The sequence below is a fragment of the Ammospiza nelsoni genome, chromosome 2 (assembly GCF_027579445.1).
Source record: "Ammospiza nelsoni isolate bAmmNel1 chromosome 2, bAmmNel1.pri, whole genome shotgun sequence".
In the NCBI taxonomy this organism is placed as follows: domain Eukaryota; kingdom Metazoa; phylum Chordata; class Aves; order Passeriformes; family Passerellidae; genus Ammospiza; species Ammospiza nelsoni.
The window spans coordinates 37,169,569-37,190,128 of record NC_080634.1 but is presented as its reverse complement, the minus strand read 5'-3'; the positions used below and the strand labels follow the sequence as shown (position 1 = coordinate 37,190,128).

Sequence of the window (20,560 nt, the reverse complement as noted above, 5' to 3'; positions counted from 1 at the left end):
ACAGCATTCAAAAAAATGTCGTGATGCTATTCTGTTTTGTCTGAGCTCATCTCTGCATTTGTGCATTCCAAACAGGATGACAAAAAAAAGCACCACAATATTGATGGGAAAAGATATTCAAATTGATGGCAAGCACTAGGGTTTGTTTTATTTTTTTTTGTAGGAGTTACCATTCTTATGAGATTTTTTTGTCAAGTCTCTACACATAAATGTGAAGGAAGTTCATATGAGGCTTTGAATGGGATTCTGTTTGAAACAAGGAAAGGGACATTTAAACTTTGAAAGCTGTTTCTATAATATTTACCTTATTTTCTTCCCACAGCATAGCATATTATTTATTTTTTGAGAAAATACCAATAATCATACTGGAAGCTTTCCTTCACTGCATAAAGTAAGCTTTTTCTACTCACAATTTTAATTGCTAATCATCAGCTTGCTTACAGTATTGACTGGTACTTACATCATAATCACTCAATACCTGAAATATCAATAGCTAAAGCATTTCTTGAATGTTGACTTTTTTTTTTGCAACGACATCTAATGGCTTAATAATCAAAGACATTTTAAAAAAGTACTGATTAACAATTGTAGTGACTATTCTTAGATCTCCTCAGAAACAGCTGAAGTTGTAGTAACAACTCAGAACTTCTAGTGTGAAAATGGAAGAAGCTACCAGCCAACTTAGCTTATGTACTTTACTAGATTTGGAAGGATTTAAAAGTGAGAAGCCCCTGAGGGAAGGACAGCTGTACAGTTTTAAGACTATTTTATGACTATATTCCAATATACGCAACAAGATAAGATATAGTAAATAAGAAATCAGGTATAAATTTCAAATAAAGGACAAAAAGAGTTCTGCAATAACCTCAGAATAAAATAAGTATTTAGTCTCATATAGAGTGTGTTTGTCTTTCTGTGTAGCCTATAAATCTTTACATAACCTTTCGTGAAGATTATGTAACTCTTTAGAAGTTTTTTCATTTTTCTGTGTTGTGAGGGAACTCTCAGGAAACAAATGTTTCATTTTACATTTGACTTATGCAGTTTATATTAACCAGAATCTCAGATTAAAATTAAATATTTCAGCTGTAACATAAGACATGCTGGACAACTGTAGACAACAACCCTCACTACCTTTAAATATTAAATAACTTACTATAAAAACCAAACTTTTGGGCCCTGCTCCTCACAAGCTTCACTCACAGTGGTGTGTTTTGAGCTATTTGGCAGAAACAGAAAACTGGCTTTGCTTCACTGACAAGAAGTGATGCAGCTGGGACTAGTCTGCCCTCAACAGGGGCTTTGGTGAATGGAGCAATGACACAGAATAAATAGAATACATGGAATAAATAACCAGAATAATACCTGATGGATTTCATCAGTATCACTTGAATTGTATGTTCACCAAAACTACATTCAATACAGGACTGAGCTGCTAAAATGTAGGGTACAAATATGTCAACTAGAAGTTCAATCCTAATAGGAAAAAGCTGTCAAGCAATGTAATTTTTTGTGTATTAACAATGGCATGGAACAACTGTGACATGGCACTGATTGCTACAAGTACCCAGACACCATGGTGATAATTGCAGTGCAAAATCACCAGACAGCAAACAAGATTGCTGGAACTAATAGGAACATGGTTTCATTCAGAGCCCAGTGCAGAGCTCTATCTGTAATGGAATTGCTTTTCAACACTTCTTTGAAATAATGCTGATTATTAGTCATGCATTTTTATATTAATATGTTCCATTTATTTAACTGAAGATAGATACTTTCATTTGCCCTCATCTGCCCATTTCTAAGTTGGCCCTCTTGGCCCAGCTTATTCTGCTTGGTTACTCAAGCACAGATAAAGTAATAAATGGATGCTTGATTCCAGATCTGAAGCACAACTGTACATTTGACTAAAATAGAAGCTCCTTTTCTACTTGATTGCTATCATCAGGATCCAAAGAAATTAAAGAAAGTATCATACTGGATAAATTCTGGAAGTACTAATTCACTTCTCTAAAAAAACCTGACTGACTGAGCATGTTATTACAGCTGTTGTTTCATCTATGAGACTTGCATATCTCCTAGGCTGGGCACAATCAGGCAGAATCAACTTGCGAATTGAGCTAGAACTGCTTCCTGAAAAATGATAACACGGTGCCAGCAAATCTTCACAGCCACTTGTACTTGCTGAATTAATCTGGCAAAGACTTTAAAGTAATAACTGCTGAAGAGAAAAACCACCATGACTTCCAATCAGCAGGTAATATCCCTCTCACAAATCCCCTGAGAACCTCAGATAGTCATCTGGGGCACTGATCATAGACAACAAGGTGTCTTGTCCTTTAAATCTGGACTCCAAATCAATCAGTGCCTACCTCTGCCCTCTGAAACTAGCTTAACTTCTAGAAAGCCAAATATTTGACAGCAAAATTTGAATGAGATGCATCCCACCTTAAATGTCTTTGCATTTTGCTGAATTTCCTGCTGATGCTTTTATTTAGAAAGCTGTCATTTTCTCTAATAAGTAGTTGTTATCCAGGCCTAATTGCCCTGAAGGTACAAGGATGCTGTCATCCAAAAGTAATAACAGGAGCTCTACACATTCTGCAGGAAGCATTTATCCTTGTCTAATTCTAATCTGACTGTTTGAAGCAATGGCAGCTCTTCCTGGCATTTCTGGTCTCTCTTAACCTATCTTTTGCACTACCTATTTCCAGGAAGAGACTAGAAATGAACATAAAACGAGCACTAATGAGGATAAAATTAATAACTAAGTGTTGATTACTGTGTTGTTGTTATATGCACACCTAAAGAGTGCTCTGTGACAAAAGTACAGCCATTTCCTTGGGACAGAATGGCCACTTTGATTTTCACCCCAGATGACTGCTGATGATAGCTACAGCAGCCTCACCCTGTGAAATGAGTGGCTCCAGAGCTCTCCTCTTTTGCCATGTGCCTGGCAGGTGGTTGTTTCACTTACCCTCTGGCTGGTATTGTGCTATGATGGTTACCGTCTGCCCCGCTCCTTTGAGTGCAGCCGCAGCCTGCTCGTGGGTAGCACCACGGAGATCAATGCCGTTCACCTGCGCAGGGAACCGAGACAACAGCAGCTATGAGCAGCTTGACATGGCACAGGGAGACAGAAGGGGGGGACTAAATACCCAATGGATGTAAAGGTCAGATGGATGCCCAGGTGCAGAAGCACAGTACAAAATCAAAAAGGCTGAGAGGAAGCTTCCTATGACCAGCAAAGAGGACACACACCAGTACCACTCACCCCATAGTTTGATTGTGCTTATCCATGCGGATTCTCTGACCACTATTTTTGGATGTTTCCTGCTCTACTGAGTTTGCATTTCCGGTTATCTCTTCATCAAGCAATATCACTTAATATATTAAGTTCAAAAGATAAATTTTCAGTGATGCTTGAAGGTCACTGAAGAATACTGCAAGCAAAGAAGCTGCTCCTTCAGTCAAACTCTGCAGGCCCAGTTAGTAGCATCAGGGAACTCAGAGATACATAGAGCATGTCTAACAAAAGCTGCTGGCTGCAGAACTTTTAGAGCAAAAACCCCATCTACTGTTTTCTGTTCATGCAACCCCTCTGACTATTTCCTGGAAATATCCTGTCTTGCCCATGGCAGCAATGGAGTTGCTATCAGGCACAGCTTCCTCAACTCTGGCAGTCCAACATCCACACAGCTTTCCATATGGTTCCTTTTTCACAACCATTTTTGGCTGCACAAGAAATAGGGAAATCCATCCCTAAAACTCAGGGGCAGTTTCACAACTCTCTGGATTTCTTTTTGTGATACATACTTTGTCAGCAGCATCCTAAAGAAGAGACAGAATTCACATCTAGATTTATTAACCGATCCAGTAACTTGAATCCTGCTTTCCAGTGGGAGCATTACTGTCTGGCTGTACTGAAGTATGTGAGATTCCTTTTATTCACATATTTATGTTTGCATTTATGTATTTGTTTATCTTATGTATTTATGTGCCTTTCCTCTAACTTCTACAGGCTTCCACTTGATAATGTTTCAGTGAAGAACAGGAAAATTTTGATATGTAACAACCTCAGCAGAAATCCAATTTTGATTATTGAGGAAAAGAAAAAGAAAGGAAATAAAGGGCAGGGAGAGGAATGAGAATCATGCCATATGAAGCAAATATGCCAAAACACTAGACCCAAATCCTCACCTAGAGCAAATATTTGTGTTTATGTTTACCAAGTACCATTGCAGGATGGCTAAGCACATATTAAAAAGAAAGGTTTTTAAAATTTAAACAACTTTTTAAGGATTACAAATAAAAATTTGATTCCATAGAACTTTTTAAGTAACAGCTATTGAGTCTGCTATGAATATATTTATTTGGCTCAACAGTATTTAGAAACTGTCCCATCTTAAATTTTAGAGATTATGCTGTTTTGAGAACACAATTATTATTTACCATGGAATCACAGAGTCATAGAATAGTTTGATTTGTAAGGGAACTTTAAAACACCTCTGCAATGAACAGCGACATCTTCAACTGGACCGTGTGGCTCCGAGTCCTGCCCATCCTGACCTCGAATGTTTCCAGGGATGGACCTCCCACCACCTCTCTGGGTAATCTATGCCAGTGTCTCACCACTGGCATCATAAAGAATTTCTTCCTTAGTTGCATGACAAAATTTAGTCCTTACTAGTATGTAAACAACATTTAGATTATTACTATTAGAAAAACTAATTTGTGATAGCATTTATATAAAGCCCAGGAGATACCACAGCTTCTGATACAGAAGACTGCATGATGCTGTAGAACTGATGACTGTACAGAGAAATTATGAGCATGGGGCAAATACAACATGATAAACTTCATAATTTAATACAGGAGTCCTCAGTTGTCCCATCTCCCTGGGATGTTATAATGGCTGGTAGAAAATTTCAAAGCAATGAGCCAAAGGTTCAAAAGCCTTCATTAAAGTTGTGCGCTGAAGCCTCTGGGAAACCCTCACTGAAATTCAGTCTAGGAATATATGACCTTAGAGAGCAATAATTAAGTGCATTCTAAAAGAACAAAAGGAGAGAAGCAGAACTTTCAGTGCCATAAAAATCTACCATATTTTAATCTGCAACAGTGAAAATACATAAAGAGGAAGATGATGTCAACTAGGACTTTGCAACACCTGTTGAGAATACCAGCTTCCTGTAAGGAGCACAAATTAGGGTACTGCTGTAGAAAAAGAGGTGCTGTTCCCTACCTTTCCTGAGTCCTGGTGTTACGACACTTGATGCTGCATTGCATTGAGCACAGATGTGCCAGCACTACAATTACTCAATACCTAAGCACAAAACTGAGTTTTGTGAAGTGTGAGCAGAATTTCTAAATTTAAGAACAGTGCCTATGTCATGGCATAAAGGAAACATCAGCCTTGATTCTGTGTCTGAAGAAGACAACTCTGAAGCCAAGTAACCTTCCCATTAAGAGAGAGCTTTGTTTTTATCTGTGTGCTTTTCCCTTTCGTAACTGAAAGGGAAAAGAGTCCCACAAAAGCACAGGATAATCTGAAGAAAAGCTTAAAGGAACACTTATGAATTCCTGAGTTCCTGAGCTGGGGAGATGGATATGGATTATGTCACCGGGTCAGCATTAGAAGGTCCCAAGGAAAAAAAAAATAAATTTTGTTCAGGCTTAAGCTGAAAGACTATGGGAGAACACAAGCCTTTCTTAAGCAATACAGGAAAACATTGCAGTGGTCTATGAATAATAGTACAGAAGATTTAAACATCACTAAAAAATCCCAATAATCTCTCTATAGATAAAAGGAGAGAATGTATGAAAGAATAAGGAAATCACATGCTTATTCTCCTCCTCTGAGAGACAATAGTTCTATGCCTGTGTGAATTAATAAGGACAATCCTAATAACACATAAAGATGTGCATATAGGACAGGAATTTCACTTAAGTTGTTATACAAATATTTTTCACTTCTCCACAGAAAAGCAAGATGCCAGCTGAAATGAACATTTCAGCTGAAATGGCAGGTGACTGCTTTTTGCCCTTTGCACCCTTGGTCTAGAAGAAATGATTGCCCAAAGTACAAACACAACACATTGCAGTGAACGAATTTTCCTGAAATTAATTTCACTTTTATATTAGGATATAGCTGGGGATAGACACTTGAGGAAGACTTAGAGGCCTGAGTGGCTGAAATCAAAAGAGTAAGGAAAAGAAATGTCAGAGAGAAAATAACAAATAAATTCTATCTTCTGCAATTTTTATCAAGATTATAATCAAGCTAGGCAAACCAGATTAAGCAATGTTGACCAGGGAAATGACCTGACCACATTTAGGTTGCCAAAACAGTGATCTCCCTCTTGGAGACACTGCTGCAGAAAAAAAAAAAAATAAAACAAACATTGCTAAATAGGGAGGGAGAGTTCTGTTTGCATGCTATTTTATTCACCAACAGTGACAGAATTTCACTGTAGGATAACAGGTATTAAATTTAGAAATTACTTATAATCTGGTCTGACTTAGTAAAGAAAAGGAAGAGTAGATGCTAACTTGATTTCTGGATATCATTTCCCCCTATTTAAAAGCAAATATAATCAGCTTCCAAACCTTCTAGTTGAAAGTCAGCATATTCACGTAGCAACATTAAATCTTTATGAAAGGCACCATTAGTTTACATATTTTAATCAAATTTTTACCATCAGACCAAAATGAAGAAGAATTTGGACAGAATAAAATAAATAATACTCTGTCTTGTCTCTTCCTCCAAAGCAATTTTAATTTAATGTCTCATAATAATTGTGCGCAGTAACATTTTTCTCTCATATGATTTCATTGCAAATTGTTAAATCTGATTGAAACCACTGCTTTTAATTAATTTAACATAATTTATGTGAAGAACAATCAGTAAAAGAAAATTTTAAAAAATCAGAAAAAGGTGCAAATGTGCACAGGAAAGTTTAATAAATATCAAAGGTGTTTTGGTTTTTGGTTTGTTTTTTTTTTTTTTTCTACAATAAATGGGCTTGCTCCTTTAGAATGTATTATACAATAAGCAAAGTAGCTGTTCTGAGCTTGACTGCACAGCCCTGATGTCCTGGCCCAGAATGAACTCGACTGCACAATTTCTGATGCCTAACTCTAAAATGAATTTGACATAATGGAAATAAGAAGAGCCTGCAGCTTCTACTGAAGTCTGTCTCTTCTGTGCTTCGAGCTGGCAAAAAGCAGTTCGAAAGCTTACAAACAAAGAGGAGTGCTGCAATAGGAGATTAGAGTTGAAAACTCTAGAGTCAAAACTAAATTGAAATGGAGAAAAAGATGCAACCATAGCTCACAGTAATTACTGGGCCTTTGCTTCTGTTGACTCTAAAGCATGATCTTCTTAATTTAATACTGAATCATAATTGAAATGAAAGATCAGATTTACTTTTAGCATAGACTGAACTGTTCTAAAATTGGAAGAGTTATATTCCCTCTAAAATATTTGAGCGGCCCATATTAATAGAAATTCGATTGTATTCTGAACTTTTTGCAGTTTGGTTGGTTCCTATAAACTGAACATGATTTCTAGGTAGGTTATTCAAACAGAAGTTAGCAGAATAATCTGGTTTATTTTGCCATTTCTTTCTTTAGGCCACCTTATTTTGTGTTCATACTGTAGTTAAATGAATACTTGGAACCAAATACCTTGTTGGATTGGAAAAGAAAGGAAAAGCATATAATTTTCCTGAGGAGGAAACATAAAGGGTTTCTTTCCTTTACTTCTTTAAGTTGTCACTGACATAGTTCATGCTTTTATACACTAAATTAAAAGGTGAAGGAAAGGCATTCTTTTACCCAAAGCAAACAATAGAGCAGAGTTTTCAAATTCTGTCTAAATTCTTCTATTTTTGAAAACATAAAATAAGATCTTTTGGTGCCTGAGAAAGCAAACAGAAGTCTGAATAATGACAACTGTTTACAGCCAGAATTCACATTGTTTGCATTAAGAGAAGAAGCAAAACCCCCAATTTTCTGCTTTAATTCTCTACATGATCAAGTATTGTCAAGCACATCATCAAGAGATGAGAGCAAAGCTGGGCCATGCTCTCCAGCAGTCCTGTTTAGTCACTGGGAATGTAAAACAAGGAACACTGGAAAAAACTCATTAAGGATGATCCGCCATGAACACGTCTGAGGAAAAGCTTCCTCACAAGCAGGTGGAATAACCCCTCTACACAACAGCCCCCACACCTCTTGGCAACTCATACAATTCACCAAAAAGCACAATTCTAAGAAACCAGGACATGCTGCCAAAGTACAGCCTTTCAGCAGTTTTTTGTAAGGCAAAGAAGCTGCACATCCAGCCTGAGGCCAAGGCTCTGCTGGAAGAGCTGGGGAAGCAAAAGGGGCTCAGCACCATGGACACTGTGGGACATGGCTGGGGGTGACACCCAGCAGGGGAAATGTTGGTATGGGACAGCCTTTGCCTTGTTACTGAAGGGAAGGAAGAGAAGGAGAAGGAAGGAAGGGAAGGAAGATTAGGAAGTGGTGGAAGGAAGTTGTGGAAGGGAGGAAAAGAGAGAGAAAAAGAGAGAGAGAGGAAGAAAGAAAAGAAAAGAAAAGAAAAGAAAAGAAAAGAAAAGAAAAGAAAAGAAAAGAAAAGAAAAGAAAAGAAAAGAAAAGAAAAGAAAAGAAAAGAAAAGAAAAGAAAAGAAAAGAAAAGAAAAGAAAAGAAAAGAAAAAGAAAGAAAGAAAGAAAGAAAGAGAGAGAGAGAGAGAGAAAGAAAGAAAGAAAGAAAGAAAGAAAGAAAGAAAGAAAGAAAGAAAGAAAGAAAGAAAGAAAGAAAGAAAGAAAGAAAGAAAGAAAGAAAGAAAGAAAGAAAGAAAGAAAGAAAGAAAGATAGATCTTCACTCTCCAGCTTTTGCTGTATTTTCAGGCTAGATTTATTGCTTTTCTCCCAGTTTCTCAATTCTGATCTGTTCTAAGCCTACACTTTCTATTATTTAGTTAGAGCAGCACAGAGAAGCAAAGTGGTTTTCTCATCCTGAACTCTGCTGAAAACACAGGATCATGTCCCATCTGCTTTTTTCCATGCCCAGCACCCTCCTCCTCTATTTTTATGGGCCAGCAATTTCAGTGACCTTTTCAGTTTTCCTTGTCTGACTACTTTAGAATTACAATCTTTGCCTCTGGTAAGCTGGTCTTTATGCTCTGAGGAGCTGGACATTCTAGAGGTAAATTCTTCTCTCTGTGGAAAACAAGAACCACTGTGGGGGTATGAGCTGTATCATGCCTTTTTCCGCCAGGAACTTTAATGAGGCAGCTAAGCCAAAAGAAAGGGATATCAAAACATATTTGGAGCAGAAAAAAAAAAATTATGTTCTTGAAGAGGTGCCTTGCACACACTGCCTTTTACAGTAGGAACCAACAAGACTTATGACTCACCAGACCACATGAATCATTCCAAACAGCACCTGTTAAGCCTAGAACCATAGGCAAAGACTTATGTTTTAATCCAAACTGTACAGAAATTTCGATACAAGATCAGCTTCCCATGTGATTGTAGCTTTTATGAATGATGCCAGATTTGCAAATTTTGAGACTGAGATAATTTCACTGAATGGCATCTTAAAAGTCATTTCCCCTCAATTCATCAGAATTCCTCAAAACTACTTTAATGAATAAAACTAGTTTAAGAAGTAAATGACACCTTGTGAAAAGGATGCATGGACTTACTGGAGCCTTAATGGACAAGAAAATTATTTTATTCAGATCTCTGAATAGCTACCAGCTTGTTCAAGTACCCACCTGAACTGGAGGTGATTCAGCAACTGCAAGGTGATCAATGGAATTTTGTCATATTACTAAATGGTAAAGTCAAGATGTACCTTTTGCATATTGAACCAACTGGTATTACCTGTGAAAAATACCTGTTGGAGTACTATACTAGCTAATAACACAAGCCAGTGTCTATCAGCTCATTTAAAAATAAATATAAATAATATTTTTCATCTATTTTATACATGAAGCATCCATCAAATACAATTGTTAGTAAGAGCATCCATTATTGTTAAAATGGAGAGCTCATAATTAGCTCTTAAATTCAAATCTAGTTGCTACTTTTAAATTTTTTCTCCTTCTGTGTGGTCACTCAAAACCCCTTATGTTTCTGCCACCACCTAATTTCATGGATCTCACTACAGTGTCATCTTTTCAAGCATTCCTTCTCCTTTGCAGTTCCTGCTCTCTTTCTACTCTGAATTTGTAAAATATCAAACTGTCCCTCCTCCCTCCTACAGCTTTTATTCACACACGACTGTTACTTCCATTCACTTTCCTGCCTTTCTGAAATATCCCTCTTTCTCTCTAATTCTGTTTTCAGCATTTGTATTTTCTTGTCTCTTGCTCTCATCCTTAGTCATTTAGACATACCCCTTTTAGTAGCATTTATTCCATATACCTTGGTGTCCATATACATCTAAAAAGGTATTTTTCCTTATTCAGTAACTGTTTCCTAAATTAACTTTCATATTTGCAAGCACAAGTGAATGGATATAACTAAGCTGGCATTGTTCAGTTTTACTCATAATGCCACAGGGGTTTTGCTTCACATTTGAATTTCAAAGGATAGTATAAGCAGAAATAATGATTGAAACTCTCTTGCTTCTGAAATGAGGTAAAGGTTTTCATTTTAACAAGCTCCTTATACCTCAAAGATTATAAGAACTTAATTTCAGCTGAAGTCAACAAGAAATAGGTACTCGGGAACTGAAAAAAAAAGGCAAAACAATTTTAGTGGCTGCCTAGAGACAGAAGTGACCTTGAGCACTGAGTTAGAGATTAATTCAAAAATTGAAATGCTTGCCTTGAGGTGTTTGATCAATCCTTGCTTGATAGGTGTTTTCATATTTCCACATCCAGAGAATGGCTCTGAGGCTGTGAGAGGCGAGATGGCCATTGGCTTGTGCCATGGCCAATCCATACTGAACTCAACCCAGTGACCACGAGGCAACGTGTCAATGGCTGAAGGGTAGACTGTCTTACTGGAATGATGTAAGTAAATGTTCAGTGCTCACGTTTCATACTAAAACTCCCTGAATCACATTCATAATTTATTTGTGGTTCTACAGATGAAGATTATGACACAGACACTTTGAATAGACAAAGCTTCATACTCTCATATAGACCATGTTTTTTATAACCAGTGGGAAGGAAATAGCTCTTGTATTCTCTGAGTGATTTTGCTCCCATTCTGATGGCTTGCTTTTTCAGATTCAGGGTATATCTAACTTGTTTATTAAAAAAGATCTCAAGAATTTCCTCGCACAAACTACTGCAGATAACCCTTCAGTACCCTATTTAATGGATGGCCAATTTCTATTACTTTGCAGCTTGTGTCATATGACAATTTTTTTAATCACTTCGAAACTGACTGAGCAGAATGATTCCTGAAGACTAGTTAGTTTGAGCACAAGGCAAAGGTCCAGCCTGGGGCAAAGCTCTGTATGAATAAAGCTCAGGGATTTTAGCCATTGTGTCCAGCAGTAGCAGCTTGGTTTTCACTTTTTCACTGTTAGCCTGGCAGTGCAGAAACACAGAGGGGTGAAAACCTCATTACAAATCTTCAGTGTATCAGATGTGATATAATTCTGCTTGACAGTGTTACTCCAAAACTTGCCAAGTCAGAATGTTTGAACTGAATGTGCACTCCTCCTTAAACTATAAGGAGCTGAAGAGCAAGCAGTCTGGCATGAGACCATTTTTACTCACTGAGGCAATAGCAAAATGAAGATTTTAGAGGCAAGTGATGATTTAATCATAACAGAAATATAGAGTCTCTACTCTAGGCCAATTTACTAGCTGTATATGACACAGAACTTACAGGTCTGATAGCAACACCCTTGGGGTTAAAAATATACCTTATTTAAAAGAATTGTTGGTATAATTTATTAGCTTCTGATCACATGCTTGAAATGCGAGAGTTAAAATTAGGAAACAGTTACTGCATCAAGACAATTCCACTGTATGTTACAGATTGCAGAAAGATGTGGGTGAGGAGTTGTGGTGATGAGACAGAAATCCAGCTGAAGACAAATTCCTAAATTAATGAGATGAAATTATGCAGCAGTATATGCAGCGTTCCTGAATATCCTGAATATTTTTTTCCCCCTGGAATCTCTATTAAGGTTGTATTTTTGAGTAATCCATTTTATTTTGAAGTCCCAAAGTGGCAAGTCTACAAGCTTCTCTGGCAATACAACCACTTGCTCTGATCACAAAATAAATGCCTCATATTTTGAGGCTGGGTATGTCTAAGTTCCACTTCCAGCCATCAGATTAGATATATTTACCAACAACACTTAAAAACAGTTTGCTACCAGCTCACCTCCCCAAGATTCACTATTTCCAGATGGAAGTGTTAACACGGACACGGTTCATACTACATTAAAATGAATTTTTACTATCAAGGGGGATGCTAGGGTTTTTCTTCCATGAGTTCTAAACTTCACAGTCTCACGGAAAAAGAGACTTTGTTCCAGTGTTTGCACCCAGCTTTTCTTCACCATGTTCCCAGCTGCCTTCTGTACCTTTAAATCTCTCTTCTTGTACAGGGAAGTTGCATGGGTGTCTCAGTTTTGTGAAATGTTTTTGGCTCATCATGATGACAGTGAGTACTGAACATATGTCTGCATGCATTGTGAGGGGTGAAACTGAGTTTATCTGGAAAAGGCAGAGCACTGTGCACCCAGATGATCCTATACAGACATAAACCCACATCCCCAAATCCCAGAATTCCCAGAGTTGTCAGCAATATCTGAACTTATATTAAACAGCTGTTTTACCCTTGATCTTTCCATTAGATCTCACCCTGACAACATCTTTGCTTTTTTCTGCTTTTCTCTATGTTTTTGGGAGGCTTATGACATGCTATTCCATGAAGATGTTGATAGGTAGATTACAGGGGCTGCAAGTTTGCAGTAAAATGACATTTATGACTTCTTCTCTGTGACTAATGCTCTTTCAGGAGGAAAATGATATTTGGCAATTTATTCTTGAAAAATTCATCAGGATTGGTACTCCTTCTTCTGCTGTTTTCTAAGTATCTGCAAATATATTGACTGTTTGTCCCAGAAATTTTCCCTGATAACTGGGCAACATATAACCCCAAATATTCCTCCAGTTCTTGAATAAAATTATGAATGGCCTGAATTGAATGGCTCCTGAAGTATATGAGAATCAGCTTCATCTGATACAACATCTAACTCATCTAAGCTCTAATTTGATTTTGCCTAAGTCCACTTCAAAGACTTTTCTGTTTCTTCGTAACTGCCCTAAATGGATAATTGTGGATCCATCTCTTTTTAAAGAAAGAACAACAACAAAAAAATCACTAAAGGTTTGAACTCTCACTTTTAAACAATCTTTTTTCCAACTCTTTGGGAAATTAATTTCTTGCTTGGTTTTCTATTTTTATCAAACATAATATCTTCTTGATGCCTTTCCTAATTTTTGAAAGTACAGCTCATTTTACATTTTGCCCTTCTGAATTTCCCCCTGGATTTTACCTAACATTTATAAATTTTTAAGACTTGGGCTGTTATTACCACAGTGACTAATTCAGCTTTCACTTTTTCAGTGTTGATTACTTGAGTTTCACAACTGTGACAGCATAGCAAACTAGTTTTGAAGTTCATGTTACTTCCTAATTTCCTTTCAGCACAAATTCATAAAAATTGCCTCTACACTATATAATTACTCAAGGGCAAGTTGTCTTTCTCCTTAGAAATATTTAGTGGACTAATCTGTTTCATTCTCCCATTTTTTGGCTATTTTTCTTGACTGGTGAGAATAAAACCTAGAATTATCTGACTTATACTTATTTTCTATATTCTCCGCCAAAACCGGATTAATGAATGCTTGGTCAGTTTGGATGGGATTTATTTCAGTAAAGTGAAGTTATACTAAATTCTCTATAAGATATGAAAAGAAATAGAAATTTTTACAGCAAAATGGTCATCTGACTCAGGTAAAATGTGTTCTTTAGGGCAAGGTAAGTTATGGCTACACCTTTCTGTTAGCTACAGAGGAGGCCTGAAGGGTTATATACTCTGTGCTTCCCAACATGAGCAAAGTCTGAATTCAGATTAATCCACTAAATATTTCTAAGGAGCTTAATCTACTTGTCCTTCTAGTTGGTGTGATCCCATTAACATATGACAATGCCTGTGCTCTCAGCTCCTTTCCTCTCCAGAGGTTTTCTTTTTACAGATCTGTCACCTAAAGATATCCCCTACAATCAAGTATTGATCCTTTGGATATATTTAGCAACACATTCTTGCTCGATTTTCAATCACATTCTACTTTAAAAGAGTCCAGTCAGGTGCACTGATTTGCCCATTTAAATCACTGCCCTGATTATATACAATATGTAAATCAATGCTCTGATTGTACACCAAGCAGTGCTCTATGCATTACTACAAAGCAAGTTTACACAGTTAACATACTGACTAAGTAGGATTAATGCTAAAAACACTACAGAAATCTATAGAAAATTGCAGCTAAAGGCCACAGAAACTGATGGACTGTCCCCTGCCTGAGGACAGTCATGCAGCATTCACACCACCACGGGGAAGAAAGCATCCTAAGGATATGGTCAGTGCCTGTGCAAACAATTCCTGCAGGGCAAAGGGAATATCTGTTACAGTCCTGACACTATTACACAAAAGGGACAAAAAGGGTGATCAAAGAAGAAAATATACCAGGCTCTATAGAGATGTTTCAAACATTTTCTTAGACAGCTGTGTTTTGGAAAAAAGAAAATCTGAGAAGGAAAACCAAATGGTATTTGCCATTTATCATAGTTTTGTAACTAGGTAACAAAATGCACTATTTGCCCTGAGCAGTTTTTCTGCTTTTACCAGGAACAAAATAACCATTTTAAATTAGAAAGCTGAAAGCTTCTCTGTACCAAAGGAGGGAAGTCAGTCTGAAGGTCAAATGTAACTGCAGCAAATACAGAACATAAATATTTGCTTTAAGTAAGCACAGAGTTCTTACATTCTATCCTGCTCTATATGGACAGTTTTGGAGTAGAAATTGAAGAAGGCTCTGTTTTTTCAAATGCATATTGTATTTTTGGCTACAGGTGTGAGTGAGAAGGTGGGTAGGAGTTGTGTGGGAGGAACCAAGTACAAAGAAATGTTTAAACTGTTCATAAAGAATAGCAAATGTTTCACCAAAAAACAACAGCAGGACGATGCACAGACACAAGATGAAATCTGATTAAGATTAAGATCCCTCTGCAAGGAAGAACCTTGTATAAAACAGTAGAGACAATAGTGAAGTGAGATGCTCAAATACTGGTGCTGCAAACTAGGTTTATACAGCGCCACATACCAGTGACAGAAAACCCCAAAGAGTATCTGCACCAGCCCCTTCCCAACCCGTAGTTGTTTAATTCTCAGAAAGCAGCGTGGGAAAAAAAAAGGGTCTTTCCCCATATAGGTGCACATCCTGATACTACATCAGATCAACAGGAAAATCACACAGAATGCTTTGGTTAACTTCATTCACCTGATTCAGGTTAGATGAGAGGGGAAAGGGAAGTATTATGAGTAGTAGTACTATGTATGTCTTTGCAATGCAGCCTGTTCTTTTTCTACTCCTTCCTGCTGCTGTTGAGCAATGACCCATCAGAAAAGTTGTTTTATTCCCTTAAAGTAACCTGTGGATGCATTGCCTTGGAGCAGTCATCTTGCCCCAGAGCAAGCAGTCTACTTTTCCTCTTGATTCTACTTTCAGGCTCCAAGTCACGCTGCATCCAGCCGTTGTGAACATAAAGCATTTCTACAGGAGGATGAAATAAAACTTATACTGCCTTTATGGTTCAGGATTTTATGTTACTTTTATTTGTGACTAAGGAAGCATGATAGCTGAAAAAGTAAATATATATCAAAGGGGCAAACTGACATGAAATGTGAGATGCAGTTTAAGACACCTAAATATAGACATGAATGCATGTGGTGCTTAAGCTTAAAAGTCAATAGAGGTACTATAGCTTAGGGAGAAATTCAGCCTGCTCTATACAGCTCACAGTTGGCCACCTGAATGTCCTCTCACTTCCCTTGACATTAATGGCAACCAGACACCCAGCAAACATGAAGATGTCTATTTGTAAGAATCTTAATCTGAGGTTTAACCTTGCACAAAGACGTAAAATTCAGTAACTTCCAAAGTTAAGATTCAAATGCAAATACTTGCTGTTAATTCCTTATGCATATTATTTCACAGTAATTCTCCCATTTGTACACAACTTGATGCAGCCTTACAGAAAATGATGAAACTGTTTGAAACAAAATGTCATCATAGGAATTCAAGGAGCAATATGCACTAACTATTTCTGTGAAACTGTAAATATGTATTTTGCTGCTGAACTTTCATGTGTAAACTAACTGCCTCTGTTTTAGGTCCTGTACCTATTGAAAGAACTGCCCACTGGGCACTGAAAATGCTTGGAAGCATTCAGGCTAGAACACCTAAAAGAAAGACTTATGCTTTATCAAGGTTTTAATTTGAGATTGTAATCCAAAAAATCACAACAATGTGGCAATTTTTCTTTGAAAACGACTGTATTGCTTCTCCTGCCTCGCCAGGACTTTCCCCTAAAAATTGCAATGTATTCACTACGTACATACTTCCAAAAATTATAGGACTTTCTGTCAGGGTATATGCACAATGGGTGGCCATTTTAAGCATGTGGCTCATGGAAAAATATTGTTCTAATGCAGGTGGTTTTGACTAACCAGCAGTGGATTCCCATTGCTGTTTTAATAGGAAAAATATCCCTTAGCTTTGGGAGTGGAACTTAAACCTGCAAGAATAGCATCAAGGAACATTACATTTTATTTTTATTGAAGACTGCATTCTCATAACAGATGGAGAACTTGGGGTTAGATCTGATTTCAATCAGCATCTAAACCTGGCCCAGACTCCTAAAATGATTTTAAACAAATCATTTAACACGCTGGCACATCATTTCTGCTGCTCTACAATGGAAATGATTTTTCCATGGATATTCTGAACTGTTTCCTTTGGCCTATAAGTATCTGAGATGAAAATTAATCTGAGTGTGGACATGTACTAAATCAAGCATTAATGTCAGTTAGAATTCAAAAAGCTACTTGATAATAGTTACGATATTCTTAGTTTGAGGAAAATACTACAGGGGAGGATATTGTCTAGTACAGTGATGAATTTACATTGGTGATGTGTGTGTGTTACTTCATTTTAAAGACATTCAGAAATGAGAAAAAAAAATTAGTTGGGTGATGACTCTAAGGAGTATAATGAATTGTACTCCTTAATTTATTTTAGGAAAACACTATAAGAAGGAACCCCAGTCTTCTCATGAGCATACCACAGAAATTAATTTTTGGGCTATGTGAAACATTTTACTGTCCAACACAGATGATTTTCCATGATTCTTCAATTGACCTTCAAGGTTCAGATAGGATTCATTTGTTTCCTCTGAAAAGGAGCATTGGGAATATCAGCCTCTTTCAGAGACAATTTGCAAGCATTTCCAATTAAATGAAAACAGGAAAAACCTGTTATCCCCTATTTTCTTGAAGTTTCAGCCGAAGGCAGATCGCTGCCATTACTGATCCTGGGCCGCCACCTGGTGGCATTTGGGAAAAATAAATTCAAATTTCACTCGTCTATGGGGCCAAGGCTGCAGCACCGTCGTTCCCGGTGCTCCCGGAGGGCTGCAGGGTCGGATCCCTCCCTCTCACATCCCGACAGTCAGGCAGAAGGAGAGGCAGAGATTATGGGATTTGTCCAAGCCTTGTAGGCTGACTCTGGGACGATGTACACACCCCCAGTGTGTCTCTCCAAGGCAATGCTTACAAAGGAAAAGCCTTGCTGGGTCTCACTGGTGGATTTGCAGTCTGTTTTAGGTATTTTTGTAGGTACATTCCCGAAGGTGAGAATACACAGCTCTCAACCAGTCAACATTGCCATATTTACAGCACAGGCCTGAATTTGGAGAGAGCCCGTGATCCTCACTGTCCTGGGAGCCTGAGGCTTAGGAAAATGAAGCAGCCTGCCTATGGTCACACAGAAGGACACCAGCTAAATTGATTAAATTGAATGAATTGAATCACAGAACCATCTGGGTTGGAAATGGTCACCTTTAAAGGTCACCAAGTCCACCTCCCCTGCAATGGGCAGGGACAACAATGAAAGGAGTAGCATTCTGAAAGATAATAAATATTACAGGGATTGGCCAAAAAGCAGGTCACATCACATTGTAAGGGTGGCAAAATATCACAATAGAAGAACTCTTGTGGCTTCACTGTAATTTTGCAATACCAATCTCATAAGAAATTAAATTCAGATCTCTAAATCACTTACTATGCTTCCTGTCTGTAAGAAATTTAACCAAGCTTCATCTGATTAGAAATAGCAGCTTTGAGGGGACTATTTGTTCTTGCTAATCAGATTTGTCATGTTTTGAGAAACAAATGGGAAAAGTATTTCTGTAGGGAAATAGTTGTTTCTGAGGGATGAGACAAGAAAGAACAAACATAGAAAAACAGACATTTTTTCTGCAGTTCTTATAAAACTAAGGCGCCTGGGACCCTTCACTAGAAAATGGTACAAGATTAATGAGCCCTGTGCATGAAACTGGTTTTTTTCTGAATATGGCAAAATGGATCCATAATAGTTATTTGTGAGTAAATAAATAACAAGGGCCTGACTGGGTGATTGCCTGAGGATATGTACAGAGTCTAATTTAGTAATAATTTCCATCCCTCTCTGCTCAATGAACAAATAAACAACTCTTGCATGACAAGTAAATGCTGATGCAACACTAGTAACATCAATTAGAACCTTATGGAAAATGCCACTACGAAACAGAAAAAATAGAGTTAAAAATTTTACTGTGACTGTAACATACAGTTGTAAATATATCCTGCTTAAAAAGAAAAGAAAATGGACTTTTAAATTTGTATTTGAACTTCTGGATTTTTGAATACAATGTACTGTGAAAGGCATTGATCTCATTAGTCTCTGTTAGTCAGCCCTATTTTGCTGCATCTAACCAAAGAAAAATAAATTGCATAATTGTCCTGAAGAAACTTCTGTTTCTATTATTTGGGTTTCTTGTCAGTGCTCTTCCTGACACAGGCCTTTTACTTCTTTACCTCTTCATAAGGATAACTTTATAGGAATCTACTTGGATTTTCTTGCAATTCCCTAGAAACTTTCCACTTGGACAGCTCTTTAAAGCACTCTTGGGAGGAAAGGGTTAAAAGCAGCAGAGTGCAGAGGAGGATGCGAGATTCCAAGAGACCTTGCAGGTGGGAATGCTGAGGATGAGGCCTGGAGAATATCAGTGTGGGAATATACCCCTTAGATTATGCTCACTGCTGTCTGTCCTCTCTGTTTTGAGAAACAGGATTTCTGTTTAGAGATAACGTAGGTGTCTGAGGGACTTGGAGGCACTCTCAGGGACATGCCTGAGCTCCCTGCTTTGGGAGAGAGAAGATCAGAGCTCAGAGATCACAAAAGGCACAGAGCGCACAGCATGGTGGCAAGCTCCATGTGCGTGGGCCCTCAATAAGTGGGTGCAAAGAACAGCCCTGCCAGCCCTCAGGGCAGGCTCAGCCTGATGGTTCCTGTGCTCCCACTCCTGTGTCTGCCCAGGTGCTGCTTTGGGATCCTCTGGTTAGTGACGTAATGAAATAAACTTACTGTTTTGCATTTCAGATGTAGTCTTGTGGTGCTATGCCTGCCTGCCTGTGGGGACTCCCAACAGGACCCAAACACCCTTTACTTGCTCTTGCTCATTTTTTCTTACACTTTTAAGGAACAGGTCTAGATAAAATACACTGTTGTGATCCTCACAATGTCGGGTTACTGCCTCCCTTTGGTGATAACTTATCCAGATTTTCTATATATAGCAGAACACCTCCAGCCACCTCTTTACAACTTTTTACAAAACTTTGAAAGGTGTAAGTCAAATTCACTTTTTGTAGAATAGGCCAAGACAATCCAAAGCAAGGTAGGAAAACCATATCCAGCTTTCTTACGAATTTAAACATTGACCAGGAAAGTGTTGAATGAACACATCACAAACCATCCAGGCTGAAGCCATCTTCCATCCTCAACTCTAACTAAATTACAGCCAGGGATGCAGGATTCACAGGGAAAGAAGGCACAACAGTGGGAAGCAGTGTGATACCACAGCCTAGTGCACCCACCATTTATCTGGGATAAATAATTTCTGCATTTCAGCTCTTTGCCTTAAGGCTTATTGTTGTGTTTCACATGAAACAGTCACATCTGCATCAATTTGGGATAGTTTCGTATTTTTTTTCTCCTGTAAGGAATGTGAATAATGTCAATGGATATTTAACTACATTTTCAAGGCTTTCATTGTTATTCAAATTTATTTATATTCAGATTATTTCAGTCAGATGTTCAATTACTTGACAGAGCCTAAAACACAAATGTTCTGGTTTTAAAACGTGTGATATCAATATATTCATGAATGAAAAATTAAAAATA

At 37.7% G+C, this 20,560-nt stretch overlaps 1 protein-coding gene across 5 annotated transcripts in view; it reads right to left on the bottom strand.

Moving 5' to 3' along the window:
* The window catches only part of DLG2 (discs large MAGUK scaffold protein 2), a 985,669-nt gene that overhangs the window by 195,523 nt on the left and 769,586 nt on the right, over nucleotides 1–20,560 (bottom strand). For all 5 annotated transcript variants that reach the window (XM_059492069.1, XM_059492046.1, XM_059492054.1 and 2 more), the window contains one exon: nucleotides 2,978–3,080. In XM_059492069.1, the coding sequence (XP_059348052.1) occupies nucleotides 2,978–3,080 (103 nt within the window). The remainder of the gene's footprint in view (nucleotides 1–2,977; nucleotides 3,081–20,560) is intronic.